This window comes from Peromyscus eremicus, chromosome 5, assembly GCF_949786415.1.
Source record: "Peromyscus eremicus chromosome 5, PerEre_H2_v1, whole genome shotgun sequence".
Taxonomy (NCBI): domain Eukaryota; kingdom Metazoa; phylum Chordata; class Mammalia; order Rodentia; family Cricetidae; genus Peromyscus; species Peromyscus eremicus.
This window is the reverse complement of record NC_081420.1, coordinates 97,995,346-98,022,042: the sequence shown is the minus strand read 5'-3', so window position 1 is coordinate 98,022,042 and position 26,697 is coordinate 97,995,346. Positions and strand designations below refer to the sequence as shown.

Below are 26,697 nucleotides of genomic sequence, written 5' to 3'. Positions count from 1 at the left end.
ACATTTCCACTTTATTATATCTGTAAACTCTTCTTTGGTAAACAAGAAGACAGGAAACCCAAGGATGAAAGGAACACACGAGCCAAGAACACAAGAGGGCGGTGGCCCTCGACCACAGGAACTCTGAGGAGACAGCTACATCATTAGCAAGCTGGTGGGCAGAACCTGGATATTCGGGGTTGGTGGTGGCCCAGGGCGAAGGGCCTGCAGGGGCAGCAAGAGGAAAGAGTCCACTCTGTTGGACTCAGAAGCCTAAATCATACAGCGAAGGAGCTCATGCATCACAGCGAAGAGACTAGGGAAACTCCACCTGTGCCCCCCCCCCCCCCACGCGGCTGGTGACCCACTGCAAGCAGAACTGTCCATCCGGCCAGGGTTGGGCTGGTGCAGCTCCAAGGAACAAGGCTATCAGCCACCCACTCTCCAGCTCTCCATTTTGCTCTCCTTTCCTGCTCCACAGGCTGGTGTGTGCAGGTTACAGGGGTGGGGGGAGGGAGGTGTGGGAAGGAGTGTCAGAGAGACTGGATGGTGGGGGCGGGGTTGGGGGGAGGTGCAGAAGCAGCCCCTGTCCCTTCACCCCTTTACATGGGGGGCTCACTGCAGAGCACAATCTCCAGGTCCTTTCTGTAGAGCTTCCCTGCCTCAGCCAAGGACATGACACTCTTCCTGTAGGTGGTGAGCTGCTGAATGTTCATCTCCTAGGAGGAAGAAAGAGGTGAGAGCAGACTTGGTGTGCGCCCGCCTCGTCCAAAGGAGTCCCTGCCCCCCCCTCCCACTGCCGCACATACATTCACAAACACACTGCGTGGACCTTCCTTTCATCTCTCCCTAGGGGGAGCAGCCTAGACGGATGAAAGAGCATGGACTCTGCAGGACCTGGGTTAGGGCCCTCTCTCTTTCACTTACTGGTTGCACTGTTTGGAGGAGTCAACCTTTCGGGGCTCAGCGGCCTTAGTTGTAAAACGGGACCGCCAACAATCCTTGCCTCAAGGAGGCATGGTGATGGCCAGGTGGGGGAATAAATACACTTAGCACTTGTGCTGAGCGGTTCAGGGAAGGGGGGCCACCATGGTGACAGTTATGGCCTCTGTATGACTCAGATCTACCCCTCCAGCTCCCTAGAACTCCGTTTACTCAGGGCAAACACAGGTCTCTGCAGGAAATGGAGATGAGGTCAGGAAAGCCCCCCGGATCACATGTCCCTAAGCTGCCTCCATTTTAAACAAGGAGGGCTTGTTTATCTTCTGTCTCCTCTAGCAACAAAGCTCACCAGCTCTCTTGTTCCCTGCCTTCCTGTGGTCCTTGGGGACCACTAAAGTAGAGAATCCATAAACATATGCCCCTGGTCCATATACACTGGAGGCCAAAACCAAACAGGACCAACACCTGATAGTCCTTATACTAAATAGGAATCTTACAATAATTGTCTAAGATACAAATGGCCAGCGGGTCACCATAGCAATGGGAAATGGCCGTCTCTTTCTTGTTTCTTCTCCTCTCCTGCTCTTTCTCTCCCTCCCCCTTTCCTCCACTCTCCTCCTCCTGAGTATTATTACTATTTTGCATTGTTGGGGTTAGGGTCAGGACTTTGCTAATGCTAGGCCAACACCGTACCCCCAAGCTACATCCCCAGAGCCCCTTCCTCATTCTTTTTTGTGGTAAATGCTGGCAGACACCTTAAAAATACACTCCCCACTTTGGGTTGATGGTTCCTTATCTCAATTCTGCTGATGAGAAAACAGAAGGATAGACGCTAAGCCACTCACTAAAAGGTTGGATCACCTCATCAAAAATAGCTTCAGTCCCTGGAGCCTCCAACTCTACCTGCTTACCTCGTCTACCTGTGTTCTGTCCCTCTTTCATGGGGCTCAATGTCAGTGTTTTTCTTAGATAGTTCGGAGACAACCTCTCAAATCAGCGAGTCCTAGTTTTATGCCTACTGTCTCCAGCCAAAGGCATTTTGCAAGCATCTCTAGATTGGGGAACATCTTCCCTCAAGTTGTGAAGTTCCTGGAGAGGTCATGTACACAGTGAGGAGGGATATGTGCCTCAATTGGGAATCAAGGAAGGGACCCCCTTTGGGGGGTCATATCAACCCCAACCTTGAAAAAAATTTCAGGGGGAAGTATGACAGGAGAGACAGCCTAATTTTTATGTCTTAAGGTTCTATTCAAAACTTGGGAAAGGCCTTAGGGTGCTACCACAGCCTTAGAATGCTGAGAACTATTGAAGTTCAGTCCATTCAGCCTGTCCCTTCAGAAGCCTCCAGCACTAATCTGCTTAGAAACCTTGTCACAGCCCATGCAGGCGCCATTAAAGGAGGCTGCACCCGTTATGTGAGCTCACCAAAAATGGCCTTTTTCCTTCCGAGCTCAGGTGCTGAAATCTAGTCATGCAGCTCTTTCCCTTTGCTGATTCATTCTCATAAGGCCCAGGTACCAAGTCTGGGGCCTGGCACACGTGGAAAGCTCCCACCTCAACAGTATTATTATCACCCTGTTCTCCAACCTTCAAAGTTGCTTCCAAATCCTAGCACCCGACTCTGCTTTTGTCTGCACATCTGGGGCCAACCTGTACAGCTCAATGCTTGGTTCTTCATATTAACTAAGAAAGAGTCCATTGAGTTGAGGACCATGAACTGCAGGTCACTCTGAGGTTTAATGCATGTGTGCAGCATTTACCAGCCTCAAGTATTAGGCATGGCCTTATAAAGACTAATTATGCTTCATTCAAGTCAAAGATGGTTTTTCTTTCAGCTTCCTAATATTCACGGGAGCACATACGGCCACATAAATGATTTTCTGTTGGGATACAGTGTCAGGAAAAAGGTTTACTGACTTCTAATGCTGGTTCTGGCAAAGGCTTTCTTCTTCCCAGGAACTGTCTGAATCCTTATCACTTACATTAAAATGTAAATGTAGGATGAACTCCACGAAGGCTGATACTCAGGGTGAAGCCACAAGACCAGAAAAACACTTGCAAAGAGAGACAAATGGACCCAGAGGCTGCAGTGAATTTTTTCTTGGAATTGAGCATTAAATTTAGCTCTTATTTGGCAGCCAAGGCAGTTGGACAGCTCTGGAAGTTACAGAACGTTTGTCATCTAATTAAAGAAAGCAGCAGTCATTTTCTGTGTGAAAGCCATCTTCTGGCAGGTGAAGGAAGGCAGCAGCAGACTCCTGCCTTCTGGTCGCCTTTCCCCCTGATCCCTCCCATCCAGGGTTTGGGGTGAGACCAGGGGAGGGTTCTGGAGGATTCCAAAAAGGCAGGACCAGGCACAAAACTGCTGGTTTTCTCGGCCTTTACTTTGAGAGAAACTCCTTAGTGATTGCCTTCTAGCCTCTTCCCCAGCCCCAGGTTCTGCAGTTAATGAATTTGGGACAGTCCTTACCCCTGCTGGCTTCTGCCCTCCAAAATCTCTCTTTGTGTTGAAAAGTCTTTCATGATGGCCCTTTGGCTGGTACTTGTACAGGATGGGCTATATCAACATTGCCACCGCCTCACAGAATCATCATCCACAACAGCCAACACACAGAAGCAACACACATGGGCATGGTTGGCAAATGGGTAGACGAAATGGTTTACACACAGAAGGCCATTATCACTCAGCTCTAAAAGGAGGAGAATTCTGACGTGCTCCAACATGGGCGAGCCTTGAGTTCAGCATGCCGAGTGAAATGAACCACAGAGTAATCATGTAATTCCCCTTCTCTGTGGTACCCACAGCAGTGAAATCTGCAGATGCAGACTGTAGCCCCGCACAAGAGATGGGAGAGCTGGGTTGCTATGGGTGTGGGGTTTCAGCTTTACAGGATGAGAGTTACCAGCATGATGCTGCTCACATAGTGTGATGGATGTGTCAGATACAGCCAATATTCTTTAAAATGGTTACAATGATGAACTTTGCTATGTGTATTTTAAATCAATCAACCTGAAAAAGACAACCCAGCCCACAAATTGCCACTGGCTTGTCACTGCAGGTCAGAGATGAGAGAATTCATTCTCAACCTCTCCCATCCCTGGGACCCATATACCCCCGCCCCGGCTCAGTTCCTCACCTTCTTGTTCTTCTCATACAGATCCTTCAGGAGGGCATCCAGCTCATTCTCATCAATGTAGCCGCTTCCATCCTGAGGGCGGCAGCAGGGAGCTGTCAGCACGGTGCTCTGGACTCCAACCCCCAAGCGCTCTGACCACAGCTCTTTCCCTCACTTTATTTCAAAAGCTGTGGTGTGAGTGTGTGTGTGTGTGTGTGTGTGTGTGTGTGTGAGAGAGAGAGAGAGAGAGAGAGAGAGGAGTGTGTGCGTGTTTGGAGGGAGTGTCTAATCTTCCCATTTCTCTGTGCAAAGAGAAATGTTCAGACCACATAAGGACAAAATAACGCACTTTCTGTCAATACCAGTCAATCGAAAACTCCTCATCTCCTTTTCTGGTGGTGTTTCTTATTTGCATTGTGAGATAAATGAGGTTCCAGAAGCTTAAAGTTAACTGAATTAACTCTTAAGTCAACCTCCAACTCTCTAATTATAAAAGAGACCACCAGAGCCACCAGGGCAGGGGGACAGCTGAGATTGCGGCAGGGCTAGGAGATGATTCTCACTCCCAAAGTCCCAGAAAACAATGGGCTGAGCTATGTATGGTGACATAAACACCTCCAAGCCTGTCATCTCAGCACTCAACAGGCTGAGACAGGAGGATGAAGAATTTGAGGGCATCTTGGGCTACAGAGCAAGACCCTGTGTCAAAATGGAAACCAAATCAATTTTTAAAAAAATGAAAAGCCAAAGCAACCAAACCCCAGCTCTACTGCCATAAGATGACCTCACCCTTACTCTGAGCACAGCCTTCCTCCTTTAACTGATAAACAAACAGCCCCCCAAAACTGTTTTCTATTACATTTGTAAGAAGTCAAATCTGTGGGCTCCTGTAAGTCAGGAATCAAAGAATGCCATTTGTCTTCCCATGTAACAGAAGAAAGAAACCACATGTCTAGGAGACCCCTCTCGAAAGCAAGTCTCTTCCTGCCGACCAAGGAATTCTGGCCATTGCAACCACAATGACAGGGCTTCTGCTTTTCCACCCCATACTGTTCCCTCTTACCTTGTCATAAAATGTGAAGATGGCATTGAACTCTTCTGAGGTCAGCTTCATACCCTTTGGAAAGACCAAAGAATTAGAGAAAGAAACGAAGCCCCCAAATATAAGTGTGGGGGGGTGAGGGAAAATGTGTAAGAAATCATGTAAGTCTGCATGACTGTGTGTGCGTGTGCACGCACACGTGAGTGTGTGTGTGTGCGTGTGCGTGCGTGCGTGCATGTGTGTGTGTGCGTGTGTGTGTGTGTGTGTGTGTGTGTGTGTGTGTGTGTTGGAGCAAAGGAAGGCAGAAGGCTGAAGTTCAGAGAGATGAGAGGAAGGGAGGGAGCCAAAAGAAAGCAAAGAGACGTTTATACCTGAAATTTCAGCAGGAAGTTTTCTTGTACAGGCAAGAGTCTGGAAAGACAACATTAGAGCAGAGATTAGAGGACATGCCATGGGCAGCAGCCACTTAGATGGGGAGCAGGATAGAGAGGCAGCATCTGTAGCCATGGAAACAATCACCGAGCACTTTATAATCAGGAGTTGGTTGGGATGTTAAAAATAAATAAATAAAAGAAATGGACAAAGTGTGGCATCATTTCCGGTTCTAGCTGGTTTTGTTTTGGGCTCAGATAGGGACAGCAGCACAGGAGCCTGCAAAGTGACACCAGGGGTGAAGAAGGTCCTCACCTGGACATCTCTGACAGGCCCAATTTGCCATCTCCGTTCAAGTCAAACATCCGTAGCTGTTGGGAACAGAAAGAGGTGGCTGGGTTAGCTGTTTGACCTTCTCACATAAGGGCCTCCACCCGCCATCTTTTCCACCGGGGTCACTTGAAGCCAGGGATCAGCAAGGCCTAAGTCAGTCATGGGGGGAGACAGTGAGGATTCAGCACCAGCTGTCTATCCCCTTCCAGGGGTGAGGAGACACCACAGCCATCACTGAAGGCCCACCCTCTCGAGGTTCATCTTCTCCTGGAGCTCGATCAGTTCCCATAGACACAGAGAACCCCCTACCCCAATATCACTGTGGTTCGGGAGTCAACTCAGTGAGGACCGCCAAGGATGTACACAGCTATGAACTTGCACTTGCTATCCTGAGTCACTGCATATAGGCCTGAAACATCAGCAGAGAAAGGACCCTGCACACTAGAACCCCCGGGGCTAGGGGCTCATGCCCCACACCAGAAGGGGCAATGGTAACACTTACTATGGTTTGGGTGTACTCCTGGAGCTTAGGCTCATCATAGGGCCGGTTGGCCTTCTTCAGGAGGTCGGACAGGAACCCCTGGAACACCAAAGGCCTCTTCAGAACCTGACTTGCTCACTCAGCCCCTCACCCGCTCACTTATATATTCATTTAGACAATCAGAGCTCATCTTTGAGCTCTACCAATGCATAGCTTACATTTCTCTTACTTCCTTAACCCCTTATTATATGTGGTATATAAAGGCCTCTGAGTGGCTCCTGGGTACATACAACCTTGCCCATAGAATAGATAATAAAGACTGGCTTTGACTTCCCCCTCAGAACCCACTACACAGGGCCCAGCTGTGCCCAAGGATCACTGATTTCCCAGAGGAATTGGGGTGAACATTTAAGTTGGATAGCCAATCTTCTGGAATTTCCTCAAGGTACACTCTTGGACCCTAGGAGGCAGCAGAGTGGGGTTCGGGTGGACGCCTGGTCCTGCAGCTCCCCATTGCTGGCACAGGACTTCTGAAGGCCAACATCTGTGCCAGGATCAAGTAACCATAAGGAGACCACAGACCCATGTTCCTCACCCAACATCCCCTTCCTCCCTGGTTCTTTAGATCCACCAAGACTCTGGCCTCACTCTCATTCTCCATGTCCGCCCCTACACCCCTCAGGCCCATCCATCATACCTTGAGCTCATTGGCTTCGATGTAACCACTTCTGTCTGTGTCATACTTCCGCCAAGCCTGCAATGGGAATGTCACCCCAATCACAACACCATATCAAACCCTGCCACCTTCCCCCATTCTCTGTCAGGGGACAGGTAGCGTCGTGGTGTTTTAAGATGTTAGCGTCCTCACTCTACCACAGGACATGGAGATAGCTTAGTCAGTCCCTTCAAGGCCACAGAGAAGGAAATGAAGAAGAGTCTGTCAGTCGAGGTTACACAGAAAAGGGGGGAAACTGCCTGGACAAGATCTCTTACTTTATTGCTACAGGCTTAGATCCTCTTTTGTATTTGCTGTTTGTTCTGTGTGTTGGGAGAAGTATGGTGTGCACATCACTGCCTGCCTATGGAGGCCAGGAGACGACTTGTAGAAGTTGTCTTCTCCTTTCAACATGTGGGCTCTGGAGTTTGAACTCAGGTCATCAGACTTGGCAGCAATCACCCTTACCCATGGAGCCATTCCACTGGCCTCTGGGTCTCTTTTGGAACATGCTGTAAACTAGGGTTGACTTTTTCTGAGTGCTAAGCAGGCAGCTTTGATCGGGGATGTAACAGGGCCTGATGGATCTTAGGTCTGCTTTGGGTTTGAGGTCTCCTTTTATTGATGAAGAGTGAGGGATGAGGCAGGGGTATGAGGAAAACTCTGGAAGGAGCAGGAACAGGCCTGGTTACTGTTACTCACTCCTCCATCCCTCCATCATGTATTCGGTAGCCATGCTCAACGATGACGCAGACTTGACAAGACCCCCAAACGCCACTCCTTTACCTTTCTCATAGCCTCCTCCCCCCTCTCTGAAAATCACGTATCTTCCACTCTCAATACATAAGGTTCAAGGACTATTGACCCTCAGAGCAAGCATGTGACCTAGGCCTGCCCCCCTCCCCACTCTGCTCTGAGTTTCTTCTTTGGTCAAAGCATTAGAACTCTGTAAAAACCAGGGCCCAGCTTGCTGACCACAGCAACAGCATTCTTTAACTCCTTCATAGAGACAGTGTCAGCGGGGTGACACAAGAGTCTGGCCACCATGGAGATGGGCTATCTTCCAGCTCCAGTCAAGCCTTCCAGCTCTACAGCCCAGCTGGCATCATGACTGAGTTCACGAGACATTTTAGATCAGAGCCACCCGGGACGCCGACTCAACACAGACACTGATAGATAACAAGTCTTTGTTGCTTTAGGTGTTAAATGTGAAGCGAGGGGATAATTTGTTACATAGCAACAGGTAACTTACCGTGTCCTGAGAACACGTGGTCCCATATACAAGTGCTCTGACACCATCAGGTAGGGGATGAGGAGAGAGGGCAGGGAGGGTACTGCCTGGGTCTGTGGCAAAGAGTCCCAGGAAACCCTGTTCCCCTAAGTCTTTGGTTTATTTTTGTGTTTCGGATTTTTTTAGGTTTCTTTCAAGTTTTGTTCCTTTGACTTTTCTGACCATCATATCCCTGGCTCCAAATCCACACTCAAACACCAGCCACACTGGGTTTCCTGAGAAGGGACAGAAAGGTCAAATCTCTTCCTTACACTCTCCCTCCAGCACACACCACCTCTATATAGGTGCATCTCATGTTGACAAGAGTGTTAGAACTTAGGAACAATTTAGGGTTGCAGTTCTCAACCTGTGGGTCACGACCCCCTTGGGGGGTCCCATGTCAGATATCCTACATAAATCAGATACTTACATTACAATCCGTAACAGTAGCAAAACTACAGTTATGAAGTAGCAATGAAATAATTGTGTGGTGGGGGATCACCACAACATGAGGAACTTTATTAAAGGGTGGCAGCATTAGGAAGGTTGAGAACCACTGAATTAGGGTCTTTCTTTTATATATATATATATATATATATATATATAAATATATAAAACTCTATGCCAATTCTGGACTCTAAGCTCTCAACTTCCTTTCCCTTCCCAACAGTGTGTCTATCCACTAAGGTGTCCTTATTCTCATTCGTGGAAAGGAGTTAAAGAGACCTGGGCTCTGTAGAATCTCAAAAAAGTCCTGAGGTGTTCCTAAAATTAGATGTTAAGTGTTGTGCTGCGCAGGATGCAGTCTATAGGGGGAACACAAGCCTTTCGTGGCTTCTGAGGGACCATTTCATGTTTGCAGATGCTAAGAATGGAAAGACTAGCTAACCCCAGGAAGGCTTGGTTCTGGGGGGGGGGGTGGGATCCCAGGAGGTGTGTGTGAGAGTGAGGCTGAACTGTTTCTGCAGACATTCATGGGTTTAGAAAGGTAAAAGCATGCAAGAATATAGCATCATGTCAACCACATGGAGAGAAACACACACACACACACACATACACGGGAGGGGGACACTTTCTTTTTAAGCATCTCTGGCTCTTGAAAGCTTTCTGAATCCCCACTCCCAGACCAGAGATGGAATGGAGACCAATCTCCACATCTGTATAAAGGAAGGAAAGGGTAGACACAGTCCTCCCTTTTCTCCTTTCTTTATTCCCTCCCCTCTCCCCATCCTTCCTCCCCCTTCCTGCTTCTCCTTTTGGAACCCAGGGCTTTGCATATGCTGGGCAAGTAAGCACTCCACCACTGAGCTGCATCTTTAGCCCCATATCCATTTTCTACAGACAGAAAAACATGGGTCCTTGCAAACAACGCCCCCTGACACATGCTAAGGATGTACCACTTTTCTTCAACACAGGCAAAAGAACTAAGAACAGAATTCAGAACCTCGACCACTGGTTTATAGAATCTTGCCACCTCAGAAATACTGGAGCAAATCCTTTAACGCACCATGAAATGAAACCCGTATCTGATGTTTGTGCAAACCGCACTAAAAAGAATGACTTTTCCAGCCTAAGAACTGGATCTTTCCAACCTGGGGATCTTATGGAGGCATGAGTCCTGCTTCAGTGTGGCAGAGAGTCTCCGAGGACCCAGGCGACACTGCTGCCACTGACAGTACAGGGACCACACCTCAAGTAGTAGAGCCCTGCGAGATTTAGAATCTCCCAGGGACTCGCAGAGGGTATTAGCGCAGGAATACAAGAGGAAGGTAGGTCTCCGCGAGCAGAGAGAAAGCTCACCTCCATAAACTCAGCGCTGGAGCCCACGTGCTGCCTGAAGCACAAAAGGAAATTCTCTTCAGTCGGCAGGATCTGCGCCAGCTGGGAAACACAGAAAACCACATCAGGATGAGAGGGGGCCTCAGGGAACAGAGCAGGCTTTCCCATGGGAAGGCTGGAAAATGGCCAGCCGACAGGCGGTATGGAAATCACATTGCGCTCTATTTCATTTCCTTCCTTGAGAACAGGGGGCTGGCAGCCCTTGTAAGGGATAGAAGGTTCTAAGAAGACATCCTGGGTTACCCCAGTCTTTACGGTGAGGGGCAGCTTGACAGACAGCAAGAGCCCTCCTTTAAAATGTGGCCACCCAGACTAAAAGGAACACTCAGAGGATGATCCTCCCCAAGTGTTTAAAACCTTTTCAAAGGTGCAGACTGATTCAGGTAGATGGGTGGATGCCTGGGATGACGGGCCTTACTTCAGGAAAGGGAGGGAAGCCTTTACAGCTACCTTGATTGTGATGGTAATGGCATGGTCCAAAGTCTACACACTGGAAGAAGGTAACATCCCAAACGTATGCTGTGTTATTGACTGCAAATTAATACTTTAACAATTTCATTCTTTGTTTTTATTTGCAAATACCCACCTTGCATCCAACACAGCTGGCAGCCCACCTAACTGCTCTCCACCACCCCACCCCCCTTGCTTCTCTCCCAGCATCCCTGGGCTAAGGCAAACTGATTTAACTCCCCTACCTGAGAGAATCCCACTCCCCTCACTAGTGATTGGCTTTGGAATAGGCATGTGACTCGGTCTAGCCAATGAAAAGTGAGAGGAGGGCTGCTGTGGATTGTGGGAAAGGTTTCCTTGCACTTTTAAGTGGGATATTCTCCACAAACAGATGTGGTTGTATCTGGATGTGATTTCTGGAATGTCTGCAGCCATCTGGCTCCAAGATTGGGGGAGACAATGGCTTTTTGGAGCAGGGGACAGAGCTGAGAGAAGAACCAAGAGAGGCAGAACCAGAGCCAACCCTGACTGTGGCCTTATTCATTTAGTAGCATTCTCGAAAATGTCTTCTGACCCCAAGATTTACAACATGGACCTGTGTATCATGCCCAGCCTCTTAAATTAGGTTACGGTGTCAATCCTCAGTAGCCTGAAGGGCGACCGCCTGCAGGACACAACTTCCCCCGTGGGCGAACTGCCCTCAGCTAAACCAGAGCTGCCCTGCCAGGGAAGGTCTATGGTTCCCTCAGTCCTTGGAGGGAGCAGCCTGTATCCAGTGACTTACTGACATGGGCCTCCACGTGAAATACAATCTATGGCACAAATGAGTTCTATCTGAGACAGGCCAAGGCAGAGGTGGCCTCCCAGCTTAACTCTCTCTCTGATCTTGGCAATCATCCTCTCTTCCTTCCTATTCTCTGCAGCATACAGAGAATACAGTCAAGGTATCTCTGTCTTAGGCTTTGCTTCTAGAGCACCTGGTCTATGGCAGCATTTGAACCAATATATCCTGGAAGAGCTAGGCTCTAATTCATGCTTACCACCAACATACTGACCTTGACCATGGGTCACAAACCAACGATCAGAGTAGACATACATATTTATGTGTAAGTATGAGTATGTATGTGTGTGCATGTGTGTATATGTAAGCATGTAGAAATTATGTGGAATGTATGTTATACGTGTAAATGATCCACATAAAATACATGTTAAGTTTGATTTTGGGGTGCCTTTAGGTGGGACATGCATACTCCTGCTAACCAGTCTTTCCACTGTCTTAAGCTTGGTTTATCACACATTTGCAACGCCTGTTGCTCCTCTTTCCTTGAGTGACACACAGAGAAAGCACCACGTGGTCTGTTCGGTTGTCTTAGCTGCTCAGGAGGGGCTGTTTCAGGCTGCGCCCGAGCGTGGGGTAGGCACAGGGATGACGGCCCTCAGCCCGCTCCACGGCTCTCACCTCTGCCATCTCAATTTTCCCATCTGAGTTCTTGTCATACTTCTGCATGAACTCCTTCATCTTCTCCCCAAAGTTGTCACTCTTTGACATCTGTGGACAGAGAAAGGAGGCTGATCTTGCTGCCAGGTTATGTAGAGGTGAGGCTGTCCAGGAAGCAGGACTGGGGGTCAGTTCATGTCCTGGACACATGGCTCAGGAACTGGAGGTGCTAGAGCTCAGAGGGTCAGTCTCTGCCTTAGAGCTCAGTCACATGATTATCAAGGGAGACAGGACACATGGGCATGTTCTGTACCACGTGATTAGATGCACCCTTTGACCTTTGAGATGGGTCAACCCACAGCTCCATGAGGGGTCTGGACTTATTCCCACCACTCAGATGTGAGTTACAGCTTTTAGCGTAACCCAATTCGAACCATCATTCCACAATAGGTTCGAACCCCTCCACCAACACAAAATGAACCACTCATTTTCTCCTTCAAAGACATGCTCGCAATTCTGCAGTGTTCCTATCTGATTGCGTGCCAGAAGGAATGTGAGGACATCACGCAGCTGAGGGAAAATTTAAATCCTCCACTCAACTATTCTAAGTACAGAAAAATAGATTACTTATTAAGAGTCCCTTTAGCCCATCACCCCTCAGCTTAAACACAGTGGTCTCCTGACAGTTGGAACCTTTCCCTGGTCTGGGGTGTAGCTGAGCTATCACCTGCACCAAGGAGCTCTTTCTTACCTTCAGTCGGTGTTGCAAGCCCCCACCCCTTGCACAGCTGATCTTCTACTTCAGTTACCTGGGGATTTCCACTGGGGTTTCGTGCTTCTTGGAACGGGCCCAAGAGAAATTCTACAAATTCTGAGAGCTTTTCTGGATTCCTTCTGTATCACCTTTGGCCTTTGGAACCTGATCTCCATTTACTAATATTTGTCAGTCAGTATTCATTTATATTTACAAATATGTAAGGTTTGATGCCAAGTACTTAGCATAAATGCAGGCAACGTATTAGAGGTTTATCACGGTCTTCAGTGGGTGAGTCGTCCCTGCATCCTCATATGTAAATGGAATCCAAGATGCAATGACTTTCCTCAAGATCACCCAGGTAAATATAGCTAGAAATTTCAAGCCTAGCTCCAGCTCCCAAAGTTCAAGTGTTTCCTACCAGTCCTAGATGATGGCAGTTAGGATTGCTATGGACATACTCGTCAGCCACCCTCATGCCAGCTGAAGAAGAGAATGACTAAGAAAAGGATCATTAGATTTGAAACTCTCCATTAAATACATTCTTCTGCATAGTCCTTGATCTCAGGGTCGGTTTTGAAGTTGTGATTCCTGTAACCCATGTTCACATCATCCCACTAATGAGGGATGATGAAAGAACTGTTGACAAACACATCCATGAATCACCTCCAGCTCTCATAAGCCTGTGGCTTTGACATGTTTCTTGCTGGGATGCTTTGCTGTGCATGGAACCTGGAGCTCATACGCAGCAAATTTCTCTTAAGAGATCCCCGATTTACTAGTAAGTAGTGAATGAGACAGTGGGCAGGAAGCAAGAGACAAGAGAGAGACCCTCAAAGGAGCCGGGGGGGGGTGCACAGGAGGGAGTGGGCTCTATATACTCCAGACTAGACACAGGCACAACAAACCAGTTCTAGTCACTTTAGCGTTTTGATATTTCACATGGCTCTCCCAGGAGGTTTTAGCAAACTCAGCATGGCCAGGTTGGTATTGGAAGAAATAACATTCCTATCATAGGGACTGGGACATGATCTGGAGTCACTGTGTACAGTTCAGAGTTCATGACTCCTCCATACCAACGGCAGACAGTATGGTCAGGGCTCAGGAGAGGCTTCTGAGAAGCCCTCAGCTTTCCCCTAAGTCTTTACAAAGGAGCTAGCCTTTGTTGGTCTAGAATACTGGATTCTGCTCCCCATTCTCCACCAGGGGACATCTGATAATGTCTAGGACATCTTTTTTTAAGACAGGGCCACCCTATGTAGCCCCGGCTGACCTGGAACTCACAATGTAGACTATGCTGGCCTCAGATTCAAAGATCCATCTGCCTCTGCCTCCCAAGTGCTGGGATTAAAGGTGTTCACCATCACCTCCAACTTAGGACATGTTTATTGCCATGACTTGGCTATCTCATGGGTGGATGTAAGGGTTTGGCCAAACACAATACAATGTAAAGACATCCCTTCCAACAAAAATTGTCCAGCCTCAATGTCAACAGTGTGGGGGCTGAGACATTTTTATTTAGATTGCAGGCATCTGAGGTCTTCTGAGAACCTCATCTTGAATTATAAACCCTCAAGACTCTGGACTTCATCCCCAGGAAAAGATTATACATGCACACATAAACACATACCTGTGTAGTTTGGGGGATTCATCAACTCTTGGCTTTCATGATGGTTATCTCTCTATGACACCCAAGGAGATTGAGATGAGGTGCTCTTAGGGTGAAACCTAGCTTTTCTTTGTATCTTTACAAATGAGGGGGATCTTAAATGTCAAGACCAGAGAGACCCCAGGTCTGCTGACTGGAGGCATCACAAGACAGACCAGTCTCGAGCCTAGATAGGTGAAGATGACAGAAAAACCCTCAAATGGGAGTGGGGTGCACACTTACCATGCCAGAGCCTTCCCTTGCCTTCTCCAGCTCGCGGAAGAAGTTCTCTAGCTCTTTACCTTCAATGTACCCATTTCCTGTAAAGACAGATGAAAACGAACAAAAAAGAATTAACCTTAGAGCTGAATAGTAAGACCAGGGGAAGGAGGAAGACACGAACTCTGTGGAAAACTTTGCCCTGCTAGTCTGCAAACAGGTATCTTGGCCAGTAGTGTTAAGTACAGGTCCTTATCCTCAGGGTGCTTGCAGGTATATGTGCAAGATGAATAACGAGTGTCCTTGGAATACTCAGCCAGTAGCCGCAGAACACTGGAAGAGTGCACATCTGGTCAGCTGGCCGAGAGGGCTGCTGTTCGTGAGCAAGCACTGAGTGCAGAAGGTCCCCCAAGAAGTGTGGTTTGTACCAGGCTTGTCAGCAGGGGGCAGGCCCGGGGCGGGGGAAGAAGTTGGGTTTCTGCGGTTGAGAAGGTATAGAGTTGGAGAGCATTCTTCCAGCATCCACCTGGAACCTTAGAGTGTGGTCTTATTTGGAAGGAAGATCTTCATAGATGTCATTTGTTATGACAGGTGTCAAGGCACAGGGAAGACAGAGGTAGAGATCAGAGTAACGTATTTCCAAGCTAAAGACTAGTGTAGGTTTGCTGCAGCCTCTAGAAGCTGAGGCATGCAGCAGATTCTCTCCCCCCAAGCACACATGCACACACACGTGCACGTGTCACACACACACACACACACACACACACACACACACACACACCTTGATTTCAAATTTCTAGCCTCGAGGACTAGAAAGGCTTTCATTTCTGTTGTATTAGGTTGCCCAATCTGTGGTACTTTGCTATGACCATCCTGAGAAACAGAAGGGAATCATGGAAGAAAATGATTTAACCCATTTTCTCTGCAGACTGGCTTATTATAACTAAATAGTCCTGCTTGTTGTTGTTTGAGACAATGTCTCACCGTGCAACCCAGCCTCTATTGCTTCTGCCTTCCATGTGGTAAGATTATAGACATGTAACTTGCATGAGATTTTTGGAGAGAGAGAGAGAGAGAGAGAGAGAGAGAGAGAGAGAGAGAGAGAGAGAGAGAGAGCATGTACTTATAAAAGTGTGTGTGGGTTGTGTGCACCCATGTGTGCACACATGAAGACAAAAGGTCAATGTTGTGTGTCTTCCTCTATCATGTTCCACCTTAGTTTTTGAGGCAAGGACTCTCGCTGAGTGTGGATCTGATTGTTTTGGCTAGATCAGCTGGCCAGTGAGTTTAGAGATCTGCCGGTCTCTCCCTCCAAGCTCTAGAGTTACAGAGAAGTACAATCACATATGGCTTTGCTGTGAATGCTGGGGATCCAACTCTGGTCCTCTGCTTCTGCAGCCATCTCCCCAGCTGCTAAGTGGGAGTTCTGTATGCAAACCACACAGTCTACTAGGAGGGCGTCAAAAATATCGGTATTGTGGGAGCCCAGTTATCAGCATCTGTGTACAAGATGTGAAAGGACCCACGGAAAAGTGCAATGATCAGAACCATCTCTGAATGTCAAAGCCTGACTTCTCTGAAGATCACATGAGTAGTGAGAGGTCATATAGGTTCTTATAGCTGGAGCCTGAATGACCCAGACACTAATGCTGAGTCTACGGCCAAGGTCACTGGTCCATGCTAGAACTTATAGAAGGGAACTCAGACAGGGCTAAGGCAATGGTTCCAGAATTTACTGCATATTGGAATCTCTTGAGGATCATTTAAAAAATAAGGATGTCTGGCTCTCACCATTAGATGCTTTGGTACACTTGGGGTGTGAACTAAGATTGTGACTTCTTTTTTAAGGCTCCCAGGTGATTTCCCTGTATGGCAATGTTAGTCAACCACTAAAATCAAGTTCCAAATCTGATCGACAGCAGGAGCTCAAGGTCCCCATAGAGGAGTCCAACTTGGATCGTTAAGAAGGTCGTCACTTTCTTCAAGGGCATATGGAGTTGCAGACTTAACAAAAGAACAACATAGAAGCATTTGCCTTGGCCTCTCTGGGTAGCATGGGGTGGGGGGATCATTCTTGCCTCTCTTCCTAGTGCCTCTGAGGTCTTAATTCCCAAATAAATAACCTTAGAGGCCATGCTTCCTGGAGAAAATGCTTCAATAAATATCGTGCAGAGAGAATTGCATGAGATGAATTATGCATTTATGTTTGTCTGCAAAGAAAGGTGATTACTGGGTTCCTCTGGGATGAGGCAGTTGTCTTTTCTTCTAGGATGTTCTACAAAGTTCTTGGGGAGAGTCGGAAATTCACAAGAGGGTGGGGCTTGTTGGCCAGCTGGGGTGAGGTGGGGTGAACTGGAGCTTTCTGGACACAGAAGCAGAGGTGTTGGCGACTATCTACTGAGTTGGCGCCTAGTGACTTTTTTTCCTGCTGTGACCTGACAGTTATCCCACTGCTCAGGTGCAGCTTCCCCTTGACTAAGAGCACAAAGCCTTAGTCTCTGTGCTCTTCTCTTAGGAGGCTTTTCAGAGTTAGGCAATGTGGTGGGAAGCTGAGCTCAGCTCTGAGACCATCGGCAGCTTCCAGAAGCCCAAGGTCAGGGTGGGTGGAATGGGGGGCCTTAGAGCTAGTACTGTGAGCACGAATTGAGGTTCATGTTGTAGAGGACACAGGGGCTGGGGCCAGGAGCCCAGGTCAGGTACGTGGGTGAGTGTGTGTTTCCTGGGAGTATTAGAAGGTGGCTGATGGGAACTGGAATAAGAGGCAGCCACACGAGGCAAAAGAGCCTTCACTCAGCTCTGCGTGGCATCCCTTACCAAAAGCCCTGATCTGGACCCTGCTTCACACAGCCTGTGATGTTCTGCCACTTCTCCAGGCCCTCTACCTGATGCAGAGGGGGCTGGCCCTTCTCTGCTAGGAATCAATACCTGTTTCTCCTCCTAAGCATCACCTCTCCGGACCTCAGTTTCTTCAGCTATAATATGAGAATAATGATACAATAAATAATAATAAGCAATGACAGTGCCCCTTCCTGTGACTGCTGGACAGATGCACCCAAAGAACAATGAACTTTCAGTGCTGACCCACACACACCTCCACAGCGCCAGCGCTGCAGGTATGGTGCTGGCCCCCCAGCAGCACTCAGGAGGCTGAGGCAGGAGGATCAGGAGATGGGCCCTTGATGAGAAGGGCCACTAACTTTGCCAATATAAGCCTGAGCTACATAGTGAGTTACTGGCTAGTTGAATCTATGTAGTGAGACCCTATCTTGGAAAAAACAACCAAGAACGGCAAAAGGAAACAAAATGTGTCAGTCATCACCACCACTGTGGTTCTTGCCTCCGCTCCATGTTAGGAACACTTTGGTTTTGGACTACTAATTGATGATGTCATGGAATAGAGGTGATTTTTCCAGGGACCTTGGGGTTAGGATGGACAAGAAAGAACTCTCTGAGTAGTCCCAGGCAATCAGAAGAGGAAGAGGGAAGGAAGAGTAAACTCAGGGGCAGGGAGAGGGGGCCAGGAGCAGAGATGGTGGTGGCTTTGTGCAAAGAAGTCCCCTCCCTGGATCCAGAGAGCAGCAAGGGAGTTCCCACACACCTGCTGGGGCATGCTAAGAATCTCCCCGTGTGCCTGAACGAAAGGAGAAAATTTAGCTCCATGCAATGAGTCTTTATGTTTCAAATTGAGCAACAGCTCCAAGCTGCAGACTTGAGCCTGTTTCCACAAAGCACAGAATGGTCCACAGGGGTGTGACCAGCCTTGAAAAAGCTAGACAAGCCACTGAAAGTAGAGAGTGGGAAGTGGGGAGTGGGCACACAGGTGGGATCCAGAAGAAGGGTTTCTGCCACTGGGAGAACAGACCTTCTCTCTAAGGCCACGCCCACCCATCATTTAGCAGGCCTTTTCATGGAAGGCTGGGGTTCAAGAGCAGTTGTAAAAAAACATCCTTCTAGGAAGTTTTAAACCCTGGGCGAGAGGCTTGCTTTTTCTGTGACCTTGTTACAGTTGGGGGTTGGGGGGGGGTAAGCAAATCTCATGTGGATGGGCATTGATACAGATGTGGTTACCATAGTAACCATCATTAGTAACTTCCTTCCAACCATGAACACAAGGGAGGGGGGGCTGAGAGGGAGCTGGGGACCTTGCATCCTTCCTGAGCCTACTTCTGCTTCCATATTTCACCACTGTGTACCCCAAAGCTAAGGACAGACCACATTTCATTATCATTAATCTGACCACAGAGGATTGGAAATTCTTGACTGAAGGATGTTGTACCCCAGAAAGGTTTACTTGTTCCTCCCTGAGGTTTGGATGTACAGACTTTCTGAGGTGAGCAGGCAAAAGGTACCCAAGGAGGAGGAACTGTGCCACTGCTTTCACGGATGCCCCTTGCTCTAGAACAAGTCAATTCCTCTGTACCTCAGTTTCTCTCACGGCTGGGCGAAACTGCTCAAACCCTTTCTACTCTATAGATGCATCACAAGAGCCATACAAGGTAATGCTTTGGAAACATTCTGGTGGATGGAACATCTCCTATAAATGGAAGGCATCATTTTTCATCTCTTCACCTCTTCAGCCCTAAGGGTTCCTGACAACTCCCGCTCTCTTTAGAGTACTGATTCTCAACCGGAAGCTTGGGAAGCTTTGACAACAACGCCATCGCCTTGCTCTGCACCAGGTTTTCTGATTTAATTGATGGGGTGCGGGTGTCTTCCAAGCTCCCAAGGCTGGCAGCACACCTCAGACACGGCGGTGGATAGCCGTTACCTGGGGATCTTGTTAAAGTGAAAAGTTGAGTACGTTCAGAGTACCACGGAAGAGCTGTCTGTTCCTGCGTGGTATGTGGACTGGCGGTAACCCAGGAGCTGGTTAGAAATGCAGAATCCGAGCAGCATCCAGCTCAGTGGTAGAGTGCTTACAAAGCATATGTGAGATATTAGGTTTAATTCCTAAGCCCCACCCCCAAAAGGGGCAGAATCATAGGCCCTTCCCTCAACTTTCTGAGTCTCTCGCTGGGTGTGGTGCCCCTGGATCTGTTTACCCATGCCTCAGGTGTTCTCTGATTTCATGCAGTTAAGTGTGCCCAGGAGGCTTGCTGGTTAGGTTGCATGGCAGGCCCTGGCCATTTCCAAAGGCCTTCCACTTGCTGCCTTGCTGGCCTAGGCTGCTGCACGCAAACCGGCAGGTGTGATTAATCCCACCTTGGAAAAGAGGACTTACTGTTGGGGGTTCCCATCCCGTGGCTAACAGAGGTTACAGTTTCCTTTTGCTCATCCCAGGGATAAGGTCTGTCCTTAGCTGTACCTGCCTGGATTTCTCTATCCATCACACATATGCATATACTCCCCACACCTCTCCTAGTGGCTTCTGGGGGAGGGGATGCCCCAGATCTGCAGCTCCTGGAAGAATGTGTGGATACTCCCATTTTAATCTGCTCTTGGCCTGGGCTACTTTGGAACGGGACTCAGGAGCGAGGATGGGTCCCCTGAACCTGTGGACAGCTGGCAGCCTGACGCTGGGCTGAGTCCCAGGACATGCGGAGGCCAGAAGGAAGGCGCAGATTGAGCAAGAGGTAAGACTGCCCAGAGCCAGAGGGGAGGGGAGAAAGCCAGAGCCTGGGGCTCCAGATGGGGCTGGCTGGGCACAGGAGGGCATCTGATGCAATCCGCTAGGAGGGATGCCAGCCGGCCAAGTGCTGCAGAGGTGCTGTTCTTGAAGAGTCTAGCGCCCGCTCTATTAATTCTGGTTCTGTGGGAATTGAGGAAGATTTCCCTGAGGGGTCTCCTGAGCCCCAGCAACCTCCCCAAGGGCCTTAGCTAGTAAAAGTACCTACGCCTGGAGTGGGAATAAGCAAGATGAAACAAGGGAGGGACACAGAGCCCCTGGGTTGGTGGCTGCCTGGGCAAGGCCAGCTGAAGTATCTTGTCAGTGCAAACACATCACCGTGCTCCTTAGCTGCCTCTCCGGGGAGCCCCAGCTCTTCACAGACCCAGCTTCCCTACTCCTGCCTGGTGCAATCCCAGTCCAGGAGGCAAGGTGATGGCTACCCAGAGGATATGTGGCTCAGAGCTGATAAACTGTGTACGCTCCACACCAAAGGAACCGTAGGGAAACAATTAGGGTGATGGTGAAAGGGACTAGGGGACCAGGCAGTCCATAGGAGCTGCCCCAACCGAGGCAAGAGGCTTTCCCAACAAGCCTTTAATGCTGATATATCGCTGCCAAAATGTCTACAGGGCTTCACTACAGTAGAAAAAAGCCATCCTCAAACATACAATGCCTTGGTCCCCAGATCTCGATCCCACTGACTGTGATGAACTGAGACCCAACGTGTGTGTGTTGCTGAGGCCAGAGGTCAACCTCGGGTATCATTCCTCAGGTTCACCCATATTTTTGTTGTTGTTGTTGTTTGTTTTGTTTTGTGGTTTTTATTTTAGATAGGGTCTCTTGCTGACCTGAAGCTGGTCGGGGAGCTCCAGGGTCCCATCTTTCTATCACCACCTTGTGGTTACGCGTGTGTACCACCATTCTGATTTTTTTTTTTAATGTGGTTTCTGAGGATCAAACTCAGGTCTTCCAGCTTGCAAAGCCAGCACTTTATCATGAAGTCATCTCCACAGCCCCTCCCCCTGTGGTTTCCAGGGGTCTATGATGAGCTTATGAACAGCAGTTCTGTTGAATCGTAGACGTAGTAGTCAGCATGTCAATACTTCACGTCTACTGTGCATCTCTTACCTTGTTTTCACAAGCCTTCCCGTTTAACATCCCTAGCGTTGTCAGTGTGTGTGTGTGTGTGTGTGTGTGTGTGTGTGTGTGTGTGTGTGTGTTGCTGGGATGGAATCCTATACCCTCAGCTTCTCTCTTTGCCCATGCTGTTTCTCAGGCCTCTCCAGTCTCTGGCAGGACACGCTCGAGTCCCCCACCCTTCCCTCCACTAGAAACGAGCCGGCAGTGTGGGGGGCTCTGGGAGGGTCTGCCGAGGCACTTGGTTCTGGCTCCTCGTTGGTGTGCGGGTTTGCAGGACTCTTCTGTTAGAACCACTGGGTTTAGGAGGGAAAGAAGAGCCCGGCAGAGCCCTCCTCAGCACTGCACGGTCCTTTTCATTGTAAACTTTCAAAGTCCTCAGTGTAGGGGACTGCTGAGTCCCACACACACAAGGAACAAGACTCAGTCCTTGGGAAAGGCTTTGTGAAGCTAGCTCACCAAGGTTATTTGAGAGTGGACAAAGCCCAGGAAACCCTAAATAGGTCTCCGTATCTGTAGCTAGGTGTACATTCTTCAGGGATAGAAAATGTTCGTAAGATTATTTCCTTCTTACACAGTAAAATCAGCTTATCTTTGTGTTTTACTATAGTCCTAAAGCAGCACCTTTGGGGGTGCTTTTCCCTGTTTGCACAGACTCTCACTTGGATGGCTGTGTACTATTGGACAGTGGAGCTGAATATAATCCACGGTGGGGGGTGTGTGTGTTAGTTTCGAATAACTCCTTTAATAGGTTCTCTTGTTTGTATACCTTTCTACCCATATACTATATATTTAGGTTACATAGATCCTATATTATATGTAGGACATAATATATATCCTATATATTATATAGGATAGAGGCTTGAACCAAGTGGTGCCTCTCTTGGTCCACGGATGTTGGCTTGCTCCTGGGAGAGTACTCCTTTCTCCTCTGCATTCTGATTGCCTCTAGAAGGTTGGCAAGAGCCCCTCTCTTTCTCTCCTGAGCCACAGCCTGGCTCCACACAGGTTATCAGTGGTCTAGGAGCCTGGTAGTGTCTGTCAGAACTACACAGAGAGGGTATGTACACTCTGGCTTGGGCATCCATCCCTCAACCACCTGGTTCTCTCTCTCTCTCTCTCTCTCTCTCTCTCTCTCTCTCTCTCTCTCTCTCTCTCTCTCTCCCTCCCTCCCTCCCTCCCTCCCTCCCTCCCCTCCCCTCCCCTCCCCTCCTCCTCTCTCCCCTTTCTTACTGACTTACTGTTGATTGAACCTAGAGCCTGGTGCATGCTAGATAAACAGTACACCTCTGAACCTCATCCCCATCTCTTTTTACTTTTTATTTTGAGACAGAGTCTCACCAAGTTGCCCAGGCTGGCCTGAAACTCATCCTATAACCCAGGCAGTCTTTGAATCTGCAGTCTTCATCCTGAGCAGCTGGGTATAGGCCTGTGCTTCCAGGCCTCACGGTCACTTGGATCTTATAGAGTCAAAGAATTGCTGACAAAGTTGGCCAGGAAGCATCAGAGTGGAGAGTTCAGACACTGTGTCTCTCGGAGTGTGGAGGTGACATGTAGAGAAGCCCCAGAGCCTGCAGAGGCATGAGGTAGCTTGGCTGCCACCTCACTGATGCCTGATACTGCATTAGGAGACCGGTGGTTCCCTTGGTGGCCAATGAGGGAGGGGTGGGGTTGTAGAGGTGACTGGAAGAAATCTCTGGCCCCTTCCTGTCCAGCTCTCCACTCCCCAAATGCTTGCTCTTCCCTCCCCACCGCTAGCAACCTCTTTGAAAACACTTTTTTTTTTTTTGGATGAAGGAACTAGGTAGTGCCTCTTCTTTCTCACTTGAGAGGGGCTGAGTAAGGGTCCCCCACTCCCAGTCCCCTCCTCTAGCCCTGCTCTCGCTGGGTCAAGGTCTTTTCTAAAGCCTCCTTGTTTACAAGAGTCTGGGATGGTAGGGAGGTGGCTCCTCTCCCTGGTGCCTGTCATTAACTGGGCTCCCGTGAGCTCACTCCAGGGACCCTGTGAGCTGTGGAGAGTCTCCCAGGGGTCTTTAAGGTACTGAGTAGCAAACCTCGTGCAATGGATCCTTAAGTTGCAAACAGAAGGCAGGGCAGGTAAGGGAGAGAAAGGCTCAATCAGGGCCAGAGCAGCCCAGGTGATGAGGTGTTGGGCTCACCTGCAGCCTTGGGGTGTTCAAGAGGCCAAGGAGAGGGTCAACCGCAAAGGTACAAAAAAAGGCAGCCCCAAACTTACTTCTAGATTCCTCAGTGGAATTCCAGCTTGTCCACATACGCACTTTGTGAGTCACAATGCTTTCATTTCTGGTCCCACTTGGGACTTTCTTGAGGTGTGTGGATGCGTCCAAGGGTCCCTTTCTGCGATAAAAAGAATTGCCCACTACCTCCAAAGCTGGGCTGAGGATCTCTTGTGGGATAGTACTACACTGTAGAAAAATCCCCTCTTCCTAGCCCAGGAGGAGGCCCCTTGGATGGGGACATGAGCCCCAGGTGAAGGCAGCGTCACCAAGATAGTCTCACGTCATCTACACGAGGGGACCCTGCCCAGAAGCATCTCAGAGTGGGGCTCCAAAGGGCTCAACTGTTTAAAAAAGAGTGCAGTGTCTCAGAACAGATCTTAATATAAGGTTTTCACGATGATTGAGAGGGCTACTGGTTGTCCCCAGGGAAAGGTGGACTTGGAGTCGGCTGTTTATAGCTGACTCATCTAGCTCCCGGCCAGTGGCATAACCTTGACAGCTTGGTAACTTTCCTTGACTCATGCAAGTCTCTGGTGCAGATGCACTGGCCAAAGCATGTCCCATGCAACGCAGTGCCGACAGGCTGCAAGGCTCCTGGAGCCCTTTCCATCCTGGGCGGCAGGAGCAGGGAAGTGAAAGGCAGCCCCTCCCTCCTTGGCCCCATTTTTCAGATTGAACAACTGAGCCACCACCTTCAGTAATTCTCAGGCCCATGACTGTCTTACCCCAGGAATACAGATGCCTAGTCCTCAGCACCACCAGCTTTCTCACTTGCCTCCAGGGAGAGGATACCTCACCTCTTGGCAGCCTCAGACATTAACCCTTTCTTTGCCACAGCACTGGGAGCAGAGGATCTCTGTGCACCCACCTTCATACCCTGCCCAGGGGATTCAGGGAGGAGGGAGAGAATTCAGGGAGTTGGAGTTGCCACCTGATAAGACTGTTTCCCACCCTGTCTCTCTCTGTCTCAGGATAAACATCCCTAGCTACCACCCTGCCAACAGGTCTGAGGTGTTAGTGTGTTCTGGGTGCCCACCTCAACCAGGGCATGGGAGGGTAAATTGAAATGGCTTTTTTCCTCTTTTTTTTTTTTTTTGAGTGATAGAAAAGTCTCCAGTAATATCAGAAACTGGGAGTGAGGGCAGGGGAGAGATGAGGGCCTGGGGTGGTGGTGTGTGCGCTCTTCGTATACACTTGGAATCTCAGGTGTGGGAGCCACCTCCAAAGCCATTCACCCGGGACCTCAATTTTTGGGTTGGTCTTGTGAAGACCACGTAGAGCAAAGTGTTGGTCCCTGGGGTGTTTAAGATAATCACCCCCATCCACAGACAGTCACTCCAGGTACCTGAGTCTCTACCACCAGGCAGCAGGCTGGGGGCTAGCACCAGGAGTCTCCCTACCACACCCACTGCTCTATAGTTGGGAAACCCACATACTGTTGGGGTTGGAAAATGGGTAAAGACATCCCGGGGTTGTTAAGAGCCCCAAATCCATTCTCTACTCCTGCTCTTGGCCAACCAGCCCCCCCCCCCCCCCCCCCCCCCGCTTCAGAGGAGGCTCCTGAGTTTCCCTTCAGGATGCCCAGCTTTCCCCATCGTCCGTACTGACGATGAGGGGTAAGGATCAAGAGGGGAGAAATAAGTGGGTTTTGGAGACCTGTGGCTACAGGGCTGGAGGCAGAGAGATAGCTTGAAAGGAAAGATGGGGAAGGAGGCAGGGGAATCATGGGGAGCCTTCCCCCCCCCCCCCCCCAGGCCTCCTCTCGGGGAAAGCTCCGACTTGCTCAGAACGTGGGCCCTGGGCACCCAGCATTGGGAAAACTTACTGACAGTTGTCGCCAGGGCAGCCGGGCGTTTCCCAAACTCAAGACCCCAGCAGGCTCTGCCGCCAGAACAAACCCCTTGGGGGGCAAAGCATACCTGCCCACATTAAGCAATGCCCCTGACCCCTTTGCCAACCTCAGGTCCCTGGGGGGTCAACGGACCCAGAAGTTGGGAGATTTACTGACCGTCTGCATCAAAGTGCTTCCAGATTTCCAGGAACTGGGATGCTGTCAGCTCGGCCAGGTGCAGGTAAGGGGGCTGCTGCTGCGGGCCAGCCATGGCGAGCCGCTCCTGGAGATCTTAAGCTGCTCAGCGTTGTCGCCCGGTGCAGCTAGGCTCTGGTTCTCGCTCTGGGGCTGCGCGCCACGCTGCCTTTATAAGGCGGCCCGGAGCTGCACCGCATCTGGCCGCCGGCAGGGGGCGCGCACACTCAGGGAATCGCGCAGGGCGCGGCGCTGCACGGGCGGAGGCTGGGGCTCCTGTGCTAGGGTTCCTGGGGACCCCGGAGAGAGTCTTCAACGAGATTTCTGGGTGCCTGTCGGGAACACCACAGGCTTCTCAGTGGAAATGGGAGAGGCTGCTCCTGCCTTCCTTTCTCTCTGTCCATCTTGAGGACATCCTGTTACTAGCCGCAGCAGTAATATTACTAAAGTAGCAAAGCTAAGGTTTGAACCCAGAACTCTTGTCACGCCCTCTTACTCCCTCAAGGTATGTGTGTGTGTGTGTGCAGAATTGCAGGAAAGAGTTTTCAAGGTTTGTACTGTAGTTGAGCAGCTGGGATCTGCAAAGTGCTGGGAGGATTCAGATGGGATTGGAGGAGATACTCCCCTGTGGGGTACCTCCCTTTTCCCCTCCTGTATCTGCCACAGACTGGGCTTGCTCTCGGGACTTTCAGACCTTTGCCCAGGGAGTGGCAGACTGGAACCTACAGTTCCAGATGTGAACCACACCCACCGAGGGTCATGGTAGTGGGGATCGTCTACGGCAGCAGGTAGAGAACAGTAAACTCTGACCCAGGGATGCTTTGAGCTTCTCTTGGACAAAAACGCTCTCCCCCACCCCCACCCCCGACAGCAAGCACACCTCCGGTCGGAGTCAGCCTCCCGTGTCCGGAAGGTCTTGGCCCTGTAGTGTGTGCTAGCCTCATGGACGTCTTACCCTTGAGTGACAGCAGCACCCGCCCCTAAAAAGAAGGACAGAGACATGAATCGGTGCTCATTAACATGTGCTAATGAGTGTTAGCTGAGCTGCCTTCGAAGGGAGAGCAAAAGAGAAGGAGGTGAGAATCAAA

General features: G+C 49.6%; 1 protein-coding gene across 1 annotated transcript; it reads right to left on the bottom strand.

Moving 5' to 3' along the window:
- On the bottom strand, positions 1-25,743 carry Calb2 (calbindin 2). Its single transcript, XM_059262565.1, has 11 exons — positions 25,592-25,743; positions 14,623-14,699; positions 11,999-12,088; positions 10,051-10,131; positions 6,963-7,019; positions 6,287-6,364; positions 5,767-5,822; positions 5,451-5,490; positions 5,101-5,154; positions 4,059-4,130; positions 1-698 (listed from the first exon to the last, which is right to left on the bottom strand). The coding sequence occupies exons 1-11, from the start codon at positions 25,683-25,685 to the stop codon at positions 582-584; spliced, it is 816 nt and encodes a 271-aa protein (XP_059118548.1). The 5' UTR covers positions 25,686-25,743; the 3' UTR covers positions 1-581.
- Between the last annotated feature and the right edge of the window lie 954 nt (positions 25,744-26,697).

Excerpts from the sequence above, each read along its gene's own strand:
- Calb2 (XM_059262565.1), bottom strand. The coding sequence starts at position 25,685 with ATGGCTGGCCCGCAGCAGCAGCCCCCTTACCTGCACCTGGCCGAGCTG. Across the intron at positions 14,700-25,591 it reads GAAGCACTTTGATGCAGACG|GAAATGGGTACATTGAAGGT; the intron begins GTCAGTAAATCT and ends CTGTCTTTACAG. Across the intron at positions 10,132-11,998 it reads GGAAAATTGAGATGGCAGAG|CTGGCGCAGATCCTGCCGAC; the intron begins GTGAGAGCCGTG and ends TGTGTTTCCCAG.